Source organism: Ambystoma mexicanum, chromosome 14, assembly GCF_040938575.1.
Source record: "Ambystoma mexicanum isolate Mex_15411 chromosome 14, UKY_AmexF1_1, whole genome shotgun sequence".
NCBI lineage: Eukaryota > Metazoa > Chordata > Amphibia > Caudata > Ambystomatidae > Ambystoma > Ambystoma mexicanum.
This window is the reverse complement of record NC_090940.1, coordinates 583,158,106-583,172,127: the sequence shown is the minus strand read 5'-3', so window position 1 is coordinate 583,172,127 and position 14,022 is coordinate 583,158,106. Positions and strand designations below refer to the sequence as shown.

Below are 14,022 nucleotides of genomic sequence, written 5' to 3'. Positions count from 1 at the left end.
CCACAGTCAAAACCATAGTTGGGTGGTGCGGTAATGTGGCAGTAATGCGAAAGTAACTCTGTTACCAGTGAATTAGCACCATTTTGAGCCACACCACAAAACTCATAATGCGCCCCACTGTCTAGTAACTTCTACAGTAAACCTTTTTTCTTCTGCCATTTCAGACCTTATTGATCAGCCAAAATTAATAACCAAAACAATTACCTCTGGGGGGGGGGTACACAGTAATATTAGACCTGTGTGATATGCACTCTAATATGTGTGTGATCATTACATACTAGCATAAGCATTTTATAACACTGAAATGTTATATCACAGATGAAATAATACGGGCTGGTTTTGACTTTGCGGTTCTGTTCTTGAAAATGTGGTAAAATTGAGGTAACCTACAGTCACACATCTGTAACCTAAATTCCAACTGTTTTTATTATAATTGATAAACAAACAAAGGATTATTTGCCTATACACTGCTGTTGTATGGGTGTAGAAAGGGAAGAATTGTACATAATTGAATTTAAGACCATTTTTGAATCTGGCAAAAAGTAGGTCGTTTTTGTGCTTCAGAGTAAGAAGTAAGCGCTTCTGTCATAACCCGGGCTCTTCGTTGTAGGCTTCAATCCACAGGGCATAAACCTAAAGCATGATGGGAAACAAACAAAATGGCTGCCCCACGTATCTTTGTTGATGCTTGAGAAAGAGTATGTTAACATTCAACATGGCATCACAAAGCGAAAAAGTCCCCGTTGTTTTTCGCAGTAAACGTGTGTGAGGAAACGAGATTTATTAAAATGAGTCTTTACTGAATATATCAAAAAGGCATAGTGTAGAATGAGATTTTCAAATTAACAATGTACATAACATGGCAAACCCCAGAAGACAGACATTGCAGGTTGCAAGCCTATATTATAATGGATAAACAATGCCAAGCAGAAATTACATTTGCACGTGGCTCAATTCATAATATTTCCAAAAATAGCAAAAATGATATGCAGCACACAGCCAGTTAGATACAAACATTTGGGGACACTCTTTATGGGGATCGTTTTTTTGTCACTGGTCTGCCTTAAGCATTTATTTTACCCCCAAAAACAAAGCAGTGATATGAAAAAAAATGTCAAGGCTGTGATATCCTTCTGTGCAATTCCGGTGCCGGTATCACTTGAACAATGTTCTCAGTTGGGGAGCAGGTAGAAGGTGGGAACACACTTCTGAACCACTCTACCAACACTTCTTTTTCAAGCCATGCATTGGCCACACCCCTGCCTCTCAGCTGGTCCCCTTTCTAGCACTGTAGCGAGGGGGAGGGGGGCAACTTGGAGATAAAGCTTCCTGCATTTCTTTAAGCAGACAGTCTGTTGTTTCTTGGTGAGCGTCGGACCTGCACTGACATTTGGCACAGATACAAATAGTTGTTCTGCTACTTTTAGTTGCTCTGGTGGCAGGACAATTGAGACACGAGTAAAAGCCATTATTTAAAATGCCCTTTTTCCCCCGGAAGGCAAACTTGCTCTTTGTTAGAGGCGTGAGCGTAACATTTTTTTAAACTAAAAGGCTGAATTGAAATGGTGAGCTACTTTGCTATCAAAGCTGCGACCCCTGGATTGTTTACCATAAAGTGCAATGGGTAGAATGAAGGGGGTCACAGGTGCTGCAGAATTAGCCAGAGTGGTGCATGGGAAAGGACCTCTTGCAAAAGGGATGTGCAGAAACAAGTCAAGGAAAATGGCATATGCACTTTGAGGGAGATGTGTAGATAAACAATGTCAGTTTCTTAGTTTTCGGTTATAGGTCACGTTGCGTGTTTCTGAAGCGCACTGTCGTGTATGCGGGGCAAAGGCTGCTTGGAGCCAGTACGTCTTTGCCATGTGCCATGGTCACAAAAAATGCAACGCTTTCCTGCAATTTTGCACTCGTTTCAGGCAGATCTTAATGATACCTCGCAAAATGGCACCGTCTCTCTGTATATATTGGTGTAATTGTCCAACACAGGGCAATCTAGGTCTTTGGGTCGAACACCGAGAGTGAGACCAAATGAATCACACTAGCATTGTGCGCTTACACAAAGATTTATGTATTGAAAATGTCCTTTCATAATAGACCACGTGTGCAAATTAACCTTTTGCACTGATCAGTCAGTCAAAAATGGCTTTATGAACATGTACAATATGACATGGCACTAGTGCAAAATAATCAGACCGGTCTGCAATGTATGTCACACAGCCCCTAGGCTATTCTCTTGGTATTGTGTTGTTACTTATTGGGGCCCACCTGGTGTGTTTGCACCTGAGGTCTCCCTCTCATTAAAAGCATGATAGATTTGGGATACAATACTGTGATACATAGCTAGCTGCCAAACCGGGGTCTGACTCGTACCGCATCTCTTCAGCGCAGCGATTGTCCATCATTAGATATTTTCAAAAGATTAATTTCCCAAATAACCATCATCATTTCTTAGCAGGTTTCCAAGGAGGCTCTACATCTTCAAGTGTTCCAGTTCGTATTTTGGATCCTGTCTTGCTTTAAAACTGTTGCATTAGTATTCAATTTTACATTCACCGTATATAACTCGCAGCCTCTGGATGTGTTGGTTCTATATTCTTTCATAGCCAGGAGTTTTTTAGAAGTATTTTTTTTCAAAGAAATGACTTAGAAAAAACAAATGGATTTTGTTTTCTATTTGTGGTTTCCCTCCCACAATTACCCTCTTCCCTTAATTATTAACCCTCCAAACCCCCATCCCTTTTTACCCTTTAATCCACTCATATTGTTTAATTCGTTTGTCTCAGTAACTTCCTCGAAATGGACTCCTGTTGATGAAAGGAAGTGATATTGATGTATTTTACAAGCCCTGACCCGTTTCTGACATCATGACTATATGAAAACTGGTATATACTGTATATATTGATGATTCCAATTGTCCCCGTTTACAACACCATTAGGCAATTACTTCTAGAAAAGTGGTTTCCTACAGCAGGCAATCAAGATTAGGGTACACATTGAGTTGTGCCTTTGTGTGATGAGACTTGAGGTGTTGTTCAAAGTCCTTCTAATGACCAATGTTTCACATGAGGTGTGTGCAGTATTACTCGCTAGTGCGCGCCGCTTTTGTGGGCCTAGTCACTTCTAGGATCACAAAAGACTGCTCAAATGTAAGCCTAATCATGAGCATGCCAAAGCGATGCTTTGAGGGTTGTGCATTTGTATTCATCTTAGCACAGACCTACTCTCAACCAGAAATGGCGAGTCTCTGTGTTGGCCGCCATTAAAGATGGATGATCGTGGTCCATCGCTGAGTCAGACACAGAGTCGCCAGGTTCTTATCCGTCCGTGAGATCCCTCCTTCCTGTTCATTAAATTGTTGTAGGTGAAGACTTGAATCACTGCTAGGGGTCCCCTCAATGTTCCTCATTTATAGTGAGGCACAATGTGCGCTCAGCTGTGGAGACCTATTCTGGGAACAGTTTAATGCCATTTCCCTCTGTAGTCATTGATATGGAATTGGGGAAATGTGTATAGTAATACCACTCATGTATGTTTTAGGGCATTACACCTAACTCTAAGTGTGGTCCAAATTTGGATTTCATACCAATGATTCAGTGAAGATAAAGAAATATATAACCAAACTATTGATGATGTCGTAGTTGCCAAAATACTGGATATATGGACAGGAAGACCCTCATTACGACTGTGGCGGTACAGTGACAACAGCGCCGGTAGTGCTACCGGCACCGTTGTTACCGTACTGCCACATTACGAGTTCTGCTCGAGGGTGCTCTTGCAGCCACCTGGTCTGACCAGGTGGCCGTACCGGCACACGTATGACCAACTGGTCAGACCGTACCGGCACCCGCGAGCAGAACTAGATGCTACCAGAACTAGATGCTACCATTCTCCCCATTCCCATTGAGCCCTGTGGGGGCTCAAATGAGAATGGGGATGTACAGGCTCCGTCCTGCGCAAGGGGAATTATCGGGTCTGCCGAGGTCGGAATGGCCCGGTGATTCTCCTTTTGTGGGTGCCAAAGGTGGAGCCGAGTTTGGGGTAGCTTGCCAGTAAAACTGGCATGGCTACCTCCAACCTCGTAATGAGGCCCAACGTTTTGGCCCAAATAAATTTGAGCGAAATGTCAGAGTGCATACTTCCTCTCTTTCAAATGTTTTCCATTTCTAAGGTCACAATATTGCCAATGCTGAATCTGATCTCCACTGTGTTTCCAGCTTGATTCAATAAACTTATTATAAAACTCTCTCTATATAGAAAAATGTATAGATTGTCAGGCATCTGCTTGATTGACAAAAACGCAATCAGGCAAAAACAAATGATAGCATGTCGGATTTACTCCATTTGTTCTAATTCCACACAGATTGATATTTTTTATGTTTTTTTTAATAAGAAAGGGAGAAATTAATTCTAAAAATAACAGATTTCTGCATTGGTTTTGGGAGCTTTAGAACTTTGGCATGTGTTTGACACTAAACCCTGACAATTCTTTTGCGGAGTGAAAATTGTCTACCCTATATCTTCTGAGGGCTATTTCTTTTATCAAATCTGACTTTGTGACCTGCTCTAGATTGGCAAATATAATAGAAATAATTACCACATGTGTCCTCCATTAAAATCTGGGAACTAACAATACATTCTGGATTGATTTGATATGTCAAGGCTTTGCCCAGCCTAAAATTGTACAAATACTGTTATTAATACCATATATATGAGTAAAGTGGGAACATTAATTTTCCTGTGAATAATCAATGCACATATTTATGTTTAATTTTAATGGAGGGCTCTTTAGCACGACACACATGCCTGCCAACTTCTGTGTTGGTCAGATGAATTTGGTTGCTGATACGACAGTGGGAAGAATATGGTTATTGTTTCTGATTTAGATCAGTGATATTAAATATCTGCCTAGAATCCCTTAATCCTCAAAATGATCCACAAACAAAAACCAGGCATGTTTTAAGGAGATGCACACACAAAAAAAGATATCACAGCTGTTTCCACTAAAGATTGTTGCTAACATTAAGCATCTATGTATGAGGTCTGGTGTTGGCAAGCACATTCTGATAAGGCGGTGGGGGACCATATTTCCTTCCAAAATTGAGTGATCGTTGAGTTCAAATTTTCCTGCAATTTGAGTCAATTGAGGAAGTAACACTGGGATTTAACCTCCAACATAGGTGGCATGAAGTGTACAGATGTAACTTGAATTGAAATAAGTGAAGACAGAAACTCATTGGCTAAAGATTATATAAATTAATTGAACAATGCGTATAAAGACAAATTCTTCAAATTTTCATGAAATTGATCTGTCAACCAGTGAACTGTTGTTGAAGCAATAATAGGCCTCATTTAAAACTGATTGCAGGTTTGTGAATATATGCAAAGACATTTTGGTCAAAGTTACTTGGAAGACATGTCTATGGGTGTGCAAGTATCTGGAGCAGCCTTTGGTGTCTAAAGGCATGTTAGTCGTCCAGGGTAAAATTAGGATGTCTATTTGATGAGCTATAGCAGAAGACTAGAGACCATACGGTGTCTTGGCACAAGCTATTCGTCAGAATTGATCTGAGGAAGCAACGTGGAGAAATCAGAAAGGATTTGCGGCGGAGGGGTTGACTAAAACAGGGGCAGAAAGAGAATTCTTGAGATGCCGGCTGTGAGGAACATATGCAGATTCTGGCATATAGGGTGAAATGGGAACTAAAACTGGCCACCAAGATTCTCATAGGTCCCAGGTTTGTTGTGAATGAGCCAGATGTGTAGCAGCTGGACAGGGATTCTAGGCCTCCAGGTCATGTGAACAGGAAGCAGAGTGTGGAGAAACAATGACTTTCAGACGCGGAGGATGGCTAAAACATGGCAATACTTGGAGCAGAAATGATGATGGGAAAAGAGCAATACAATTTAAGAAACTCCAGATAAACATAAGAGGATTTTAGGTGATCGGGAAGGGAGAGAAAAGACTAAGTAAAGTTTGTAGTTTTGTATTTAGGAAGTGCTGTCAGGCGGGCACGCATCTGCCATACATTTTCACGTTCTGCTACAGTCGGTAAATCACATAGTCCAACACCAGGCCTCAAAGGCCGTAATCCTGATGGGTTGTCAGGATATCCCTCATTAATGTTCATGAGGAAAAATGTGCATCCATTGAGAATCATTGTATTCAAAAATGTCTCATGAATATTCATGCGGGGTATCCTAAAACCCTGGCATGAATCCGGCCCTCGAGGCCTGAAGTTGGACAGCCCTGTTAAACTGTTCCATTATCTCTTGCAAAATGTAGGCAATGCCATTTACTGATGCCACCTGGAAAAGAAAGTTGTGAACATATTTGTACCTATAGACTGAAACGTGGACTTTCACATTGTGTTAGTGATATGTCAGAAATAGCTGATTGGCTGTAGCATAATTTAAGAGCCCCTGTGGGGATGAATGACACATCAAACTTGTTAACGCAAAATACATTTCAGTCTGGATGCATGAAATAGCCTGTCCCTTTCAAGATGGATCCTCCCTTTTTCCACCAACATATATTGTTTGCTATGTGTTTTTTTTTGTTTTTGTTTTTTGTATTTACCCAAATGTGCTTAAACAAGGAATTAGCTAATTCCATTCCCTCCTGCCTTTTCTAGAATGAAAAGGGAGGAAGCATCTGTAGGCCAGCTTTGACAGCAAAGTGATGAAAATATGAACATAATAGAAAAGACTCATTTCTCAACCTTCTGCCATGACTTGGGTGCTTAGTCTACAACCCTGTACAGTACTTCAGCAATTTCTTTTTTTTAAAGATTTAAAAAGCAAAGAGTTACAAAACTGTTTGCGATTGACTGGAAATAGAAAACATAGCACTTTTTTTATCTTAAATCCCATTACATAGTACACCGTATAAATTACAGAGAATTTAGATGCGCCATGGCACCAGCAAACATTTATCAAATGTAATTTTTCCAAAGTTCAGTTAATGTCCTGGCTCCTTCACTTTCACACACTATCACGTATGACAGTGCTCCAAGTCTGGGACACTGCTGTTGTTGCAGTATCGCAAGTTGTTGGGGATGTGGCAGTCCGTGTAGCCAATGCCCCCATTTGGGGCGTAAATGGGCTGAAGTCTAAAATCTCCTTTAAGGAGCTGATCGTTATTTAAGGAGACAATCTGAAAGCTGGTTTCTGTCATCTCCAGGATGGAGTTGTCCTTCTTGGTGCCTGCCTCGCAGTAGTCGTCTTTCCGGCGGCCCCGGTTGTATTTCCACTTTTGGGAGTTGGAGCGGCCTTTCTTGTGCATGTGCCAACAGAAGATGCTCAGCAGGACCACCAGGACGAAGATGACGGCTCCCCCGATTAAGCCTGCTAACATGAACGGGGAGCCCAGGCTCTGTGGTGTTGTCTGCTCATGGCTGGAGGCACTGTTACTGCCATTGTTTAGAAGGGAGGCCTTGGTTGTGGCCTCGGAGCACACAGTGTCCTCTCCTGCTTTGTGATCATTGAATGAGTCCCAAGGAGCCAAGCAGATCCTGTAGGTGGATTTGGGCTCCAGGTTCACCAAACTCAAGTGTTCCTTTTCACCACTCACTATCCTCTCTTGTACAATCCCACCAACCAAGCTGTGCCCCATTTTAACCCAGGTTAGTTTATAGGACACAACTGGAAAGAAGGAAAACCAGCTCACCTGGATGCAAGTGTCGTTCACAAAATGGATGGACAAAAGGATTCGTCCAGGAATAGGAGGGGTCGCTTTTCCAATGACCTCCCGATCAGGCACAGTAGGGGGAATGATTTCTGTTGGTGTTGGAAGTGGGTATGTAATGCTAGGAGTAGGAATAGAAAATGTAGGTGCCTGTGTGGTAGGAACAGTTGTCACTGGAGCTTGGGTAACAGGTGGCAAACCAGGGGTGGTCGTGGGGCACGATAATGAATTCACATTAAGCTCCCTGACAGCCATTCCTCTAACCTGGTCTGGGCCCTGGCACATGAAGGCCCTGACATTAATGGCAGCAGGGAGCGATTTTAGCCACTCGGTCACCCATTTAATACTGCAGTCACAATACCAAGGATTATTCCGTGCAGTGAGTTGCTTCAAGTTGGTGAGGCTGTCAAAGACCCCAGGTGTCAGCATCCGGAGTTGATTGTTGGAGATGTCCAACCGCTCTAGCTTGTGAAGGTTCTTGAAGGCAGAGACCGGGATGTGGTTGATCTGGTTGTCTTGTAAATTGAGCTTAACCAATTGAGTACCTTGTAGGTCGGCCGGAGGTGTAGTGAGTGAATTCCTCACCATTGAGAATTCCTTCAGCTTGGGGAGGTAGCTAAAGGTGCCATCCGCTATTCCTTTGTTGGTGAGGAGGTTGCCATCCAGGATTAACCGTTCCAAGCTGGTGAGATTTTGAAAGGCCTGGTCTGAGATAATGGCGATGCGGTTTTCATCGACTCTGAGCTCCTGCAGGTCCACCGGGAGACCAACTGGCACACTACTCAAGTGGTTCTTTGACAAAAAAAGCAACTTCAGGCTGATGGCCTCCCGAAATGCTCCGTCTTCCACCCCTACCGTTGAGATGGAGTTGTCATCAAGATGCAGCTCCTCCAGTTTGAGGAGCTGGGCCAGCGCGACACGCGAGATGGTCTGGATGTTGTTTTCTTGGAGGTGAAGCACCCGGACATTCATGGGAAGGTTCATTGGGAATTCATCCAGCTGGTTACCATACAGGTATACGGTGGTCACAGATTGGACATTGTGCAGCTCCGCGGGAAAGCCAGCGTTATTAATTTGGTTGTTGTGGAGGTAGAGGACATTTACCCCCTCTGGGATTCCAAGAGGCACTGAGGTCAAACTACGCTCGTTGCAATAGACAAAGTTTCGGTCACAGCGGCACACACTTGGACAGGCCACCATCTGTGGGATCTGTAGAGACAGTACCAGGAAAAACAGAGCCAACAACTTCAGGAAAGAAGCCCAGTCCCTGGACCACATTATTGGTTGTAGGCCCATTTTGACCTCTCAATGTTCGAAATGAAAATGTGATGGAGGGGATTGCCCAACGCAAATCATTGAAGCGCCGATTTATCAACACAAGCGTGCCTACCAATCTTCCCCAGCACAGAGGGAAGTCAATTTGTTTCTGAAGACCTGTCTTGTGCCCTTGATAGTATAGCCAGGGGACCATTAGCCAAACGTCAGTGCTTTGCTCCTTTCAGCCATAAAAACTGCAGTGTCGGCTAATAGCTTACATCTCTTTGCTAGCCAAAAGCAGTTTGAAGTAGTTTCAATTTGATGACAGGAGCTTGGCTGGGTGAGGGAGGAAGATCCCTCTTGGATGTTACACAGAACTTATTCCTCTTCTCAAGGCTTCCATTCTCCTTGTGCGGAAAAATCTGTTTTTAGAGAAAAGTAGAGAAGAAATAAATTAATTATTTGTGATCATTGCAGTAATGTGATATTTAATTAGTAATATTTACTTCACATCACTGAGTAAAATGCACAACATAATTCAAACAATAATCCTTAAATATTAACATTTCTCTTCCAATGTTTCACTGATAAGCCCAAGCAAAAGAAACACAGCCCATATCTTAATTAATAAATAAGCCCTGAGCTAGGGAAGAGGGAATTACTGTGTCAGGCGATGCCCCGGGGCCTATAGTTACAGACCCAAGTGAAGCAAGGGCCCTATCAAAGTAGGCCGGGTAACTCATTTCTTCTTTTCCACTTGTCACACGCTACATTGTGTAGCGACTGAAAAAAGACATAGGTAGTCTGTTCCCCCTTTCCATGGTGGCCATTCATAGGAGTAAAAGAAACACTTAAGATGGCCATCATGGAACAGGAGAAGGGACTACATGCTGGCCATTAAAAATATAATTTAAAAAATGTAAACAGCTGCCATGGATCGGGGCGAAGGGACTAGTCCCTTCTCCCTTTCCTTGATGGCTACTTGCAGATCAGAACAATCAGCGAGGAACGCAGAGAAAGGCACCAGCAGAGGTAAGGCTTTGTTGGCCAGGTAACGACCCGGCGAGGCCAATCATATTGTCCTTCGCCAGGTACTAATTAAGCATATAGTTCTTTTCTAATATTTAATTTACCTATTTCATTAAACAAATAATCTGAATAGTTCATCATTTCAAGTTGATCATTTTTGTTATTATTTTGTTGAGTGATACCACATCTATTCTCCACCACAAGTGCACCAAGGCCACTTAATTTCCCTGATTCCGAATGTATAATACACCATACTGGATTAGTTTAGCCCAGGGCTGTGCAACCTCTGGCTCGCCAGATATGTTGGACTACAGATATCGACAGCCCTATCTAGCATAGTGAATGGTGAAGGATCATGGGAGTCATAGTCTAAAGCATCTGGAGAGCTGAAGGTCGCAGTCCCCTGGTCTAACCTATATACTCCATACAAATGGATCTTTCAGGAGCCCCTAGAACTCCCTCTCCCTCCCTAAGCTAACCTACTCTCCTTTCAGTCTAGGTCAGTGTTATGGTGTAGATACAGACCCTCACACACACTGCAGTTATGTGCCTCCTACCTTAGCAAAAAGCAAAGGATTATAGTTTGTATTTATCATTTCTACTAGAAAACTATACCGGCCTGACTAAACTTATATTCTCAGCCCTGTGCCTTTTTAATACACCCAGAGCGCCAGTCCGCATTTATCTGGGTGTACTGTAATTAGAAATCCAGTAGCAATGATATATGTCCAAATAAACACATCATGAGACTTCAGAAGACACAAGGAGTTTAAAGAAAAAAATAGACAGACAGACTTGAAGAATGAAAACCCTTTCATGCAAGATATCATGTCTTGGGAGGATAGCTCACTGGCAAAGCTCTTGCCTTGGAAGCAAGACAACACGGGGCAACACAGGTTCGCTCCCGGGGTCCGCGCTTAGAAACCTCTGGGTATTAAGCACGTTATAAATATCATATCATATCATGCCCATTAACTTCTGTGTTTATGAATAGGCTAAGGTCATACACTTGCTGCCTATTGGAGTCCTCTGTAGGCATTAAACAAGCTTGTCCATCCATGTAATGAATAGTCATCAGCTTTAATGATGAAGGAGCAAACCAATGATGATTGATCTTCCCAGTTTTGAACGTGCTTCCTAATGGCAAATCTGTGCTTACGATTCCATCATTAGGAAGAAGCACATTCATCCTTCAGCATCACATTCATCCTTCAGCATCACAGTTCATCTCTTCGAAGCACATTCATCTTTGGGAAGCACGTTCATCTCCGGATGCATTGTTATCATCAGGATAAATGTTTTCACTGGGAAGCGCCTTCATTACAAGGAAGTGCATTAATCTTTGGGAAGCATGCACCTCACTTTGAAGCACATTCATCACTAGGAAGCACACTGGGAAGCACATTCATCACTAGGAAGCACACTGGGAAGCACATCCATCATTAGGAAGCACACTGGGAAGCACATTCATCACTAGGAAGCACGCTGATCAATGGGAAGCACATTCATCACTAGGAAGTACATTCATCTTTGGGAAGCATGCACCTCACTTTGAAGCACATTCATCACTAGGAAGCACACTGGGAAGCACATTCATCACTAGGACGCACACTGGGAAGCACATTCATCATTAGGAAGCACACTGGGAAGCACATTCATCACTAGGAAGCACGCTGATCAATGGGAAGCACATTCATCACTAGGAAGTACATTCATCTTTGGGAAGCATGCACCTCACTTTGAAGCACATTCATCATTAGGAAGCACACTGGGAAGCACATTCATCACTAGGAAGCACACTGGGAAGCACATTCATCATTAGGAAGCACACTGGGAAGCACATTCATCACTAGGAAGCACGCTGATCAATGGGAAGCACATTCATCACTAGGAAGTACATTCATCTTTGGGAAGCATGTGCCTCACTTTGAAGCACATTCATCATTAGGAAGCACACTGGGAAGCACATTCATCACTAGGAAGCACACCGGGAAGCACATTCATCATTAGGAAGCACACTGGGAAGCACATTCATCACTAGGAAGCACGCTGATCAATGGGAAGCACATTCATCACTAGGAAGTACATTCATCTTTGGGAAGCATGCGCCTCACTTTGAAGCACATTCATCATTAGGAAGCACACTGGGAAGCACATTCATCACTAGGAAGCACACTGGGAAGCACATTCATCTTTAGGAAGCACACTGAGAAGCACATTCATCAGTAGGAAGCACGCTTATCAATGGGAAGCACATTCATCACTAGGAAGCACACTGGGAAGCACATTCATCACTAGGAAGCACACTGGGAAGCACATTCATCATAAGGAAGCACGCTTATCAACTGGAAGCACATTCATCTCTAGGAAGTACATTCATCTTTGGGAAGCATGCGCCTCACTTTGAGCACATTCATCATTAGGAAGCACACTGGGAAGCACATTCATCACTAGGAAGTACACTGATCAATTGGAAGCACATTCATCACTAGGAAGTACATTCATCTTTGGGAAGCATGTGCCTCACTTTGAAGCACATTCATCATTAGGAAGCACACTGGGAAGCACATTCATCACTAGGAAGCACGCTTATCAACTGGAAGCACATTCATCACTAGGAAGTACACTGATCAATTGGAAGCACGTTCATCACTGGGAAGCAAGGTCGTCTTTGGGAAGCATGCGCCTCACTTTGAAGCACATTCATGATTAGGAAGCACACTGATCAATCGGAAACACATTCATTATTGAGAAGGAGATTGATCACTTTGAAGCACTTCCATCACAAGGAAGCAGACTGATCAATTGGAATCATGTTCCCCATTAGGAAGCATGTTCCTCACTTTGAAGCACTTTCATCATAAGGAAGCACGCTGGGAAGCACTTTCATCATAAGGAAGCACGCTGGGAAGCACATTCATCATTAGGAAGCACGCTGGGAAGCACATTCATCATTAGGAAGCACGCTGGGAAGCACTTTCATCATAAGGAAGCACGCTGGGAAGCACATTCATCATTAGGAAGCACGCTGGGAAGCACTTTCATCATAAGGAAGCATGCTGATCAATTAAAAACACATTCTTCACAGAGAATCATGTTCAGCACTAGAATGTACTTTTAACATTAGGACACATGTTCATCATTATTGGGCGACCTATTCATCATTAAGAAGCGTGTTCATCACTGGGAAGCATGTTGAGCATTGAAGGATTCTCATTAGTGCGGGTATGATCATTATTAGGAAGCATTCTCATCATTAAAGGCATAATCATCATCAAGAAGCATTCTCTCATTGGTGTTGGGATCACCATTAGGACACATTCTCATCATTGAGGGTATGATCATCATTAGGAAACATGCTCATCATTGAGGGTATGATCCCCATTAGAGAGCATACTCATCATAGCCGGCATGATCCTCATTAGGGAGCATTCTTGTCATTGGGGTTATGATCCCCATTAGGAAGCATTCTCATCATTGGGGTTATGACCCTCATTAGGAAGCATTCTCATCATTGGGGTTAAGACCCTCATTAGGAAGCATTCTCATCATTGGGGTTATGACCCTCATTAGGAAGCATTCTCATCATTGGGGTTATGACCCTCATTAGGAAGCATTCTCATCATTGGGGTTATGATCATCATTAGGAAGCATTCTCATCATTGGGGTTATGATCCCCATTAGGAAGCATTCTCATCATTGGGGTTATGACCCTCATTAGGAAGCATTCTCATCATTGGGGTTATGATCCCCATTAGGAAGCATTCTCATCATTGGGGTTATGACCCTCATTAGGAAGCATTCTCATCAGTGGGGCATGATCCTCATTAGGAAGCATTCTCATCATTCAGGGTTGGATCATCATTAGGAAGCATTCTCATCATTGGGGTTATGACCCTCATTAGGAAGCATTCTCATCATTGGGGTTGTGATCCCCATTAGGAAACATTCTCATCATTGGGGTTATGACCCTCAGTAGGAAGCATTCTCATCATTGGGGTTATGATCCCCATTAGGAAGCATTCTCATCATTGGGGTTATGACCCTCA

General features: G+C 42.9%; 1 protein-coding gene across 1 annotated transcript in view; it reads right to left on the bottom strand.

The window, feature by feature from the left end:
- Positions 1–779: 779 nt before the first annotated feature.
- The window catches only part of FLRT2 (fibronectin leucine rich transmembrane protein 2), a 175,207-nt gene continuing 161,964 nt past the window's right edge, over positions 780–14,022 (bottom strand). Inside the window, exon 2 of the mRNA XM_069637932.1 lies at positions 780–9,366. Coding sequence (XP_069494033.1) covers positions 6,995–8,983 — 1,989 coding nt within the window. The 5' untranslated portion in view covers positions 8,984–9,366 and the 3' untranslated portion in view covers positions 780–6,994. The remainder of the gene's footprint in view (positions 9,367–14,022) is intronic.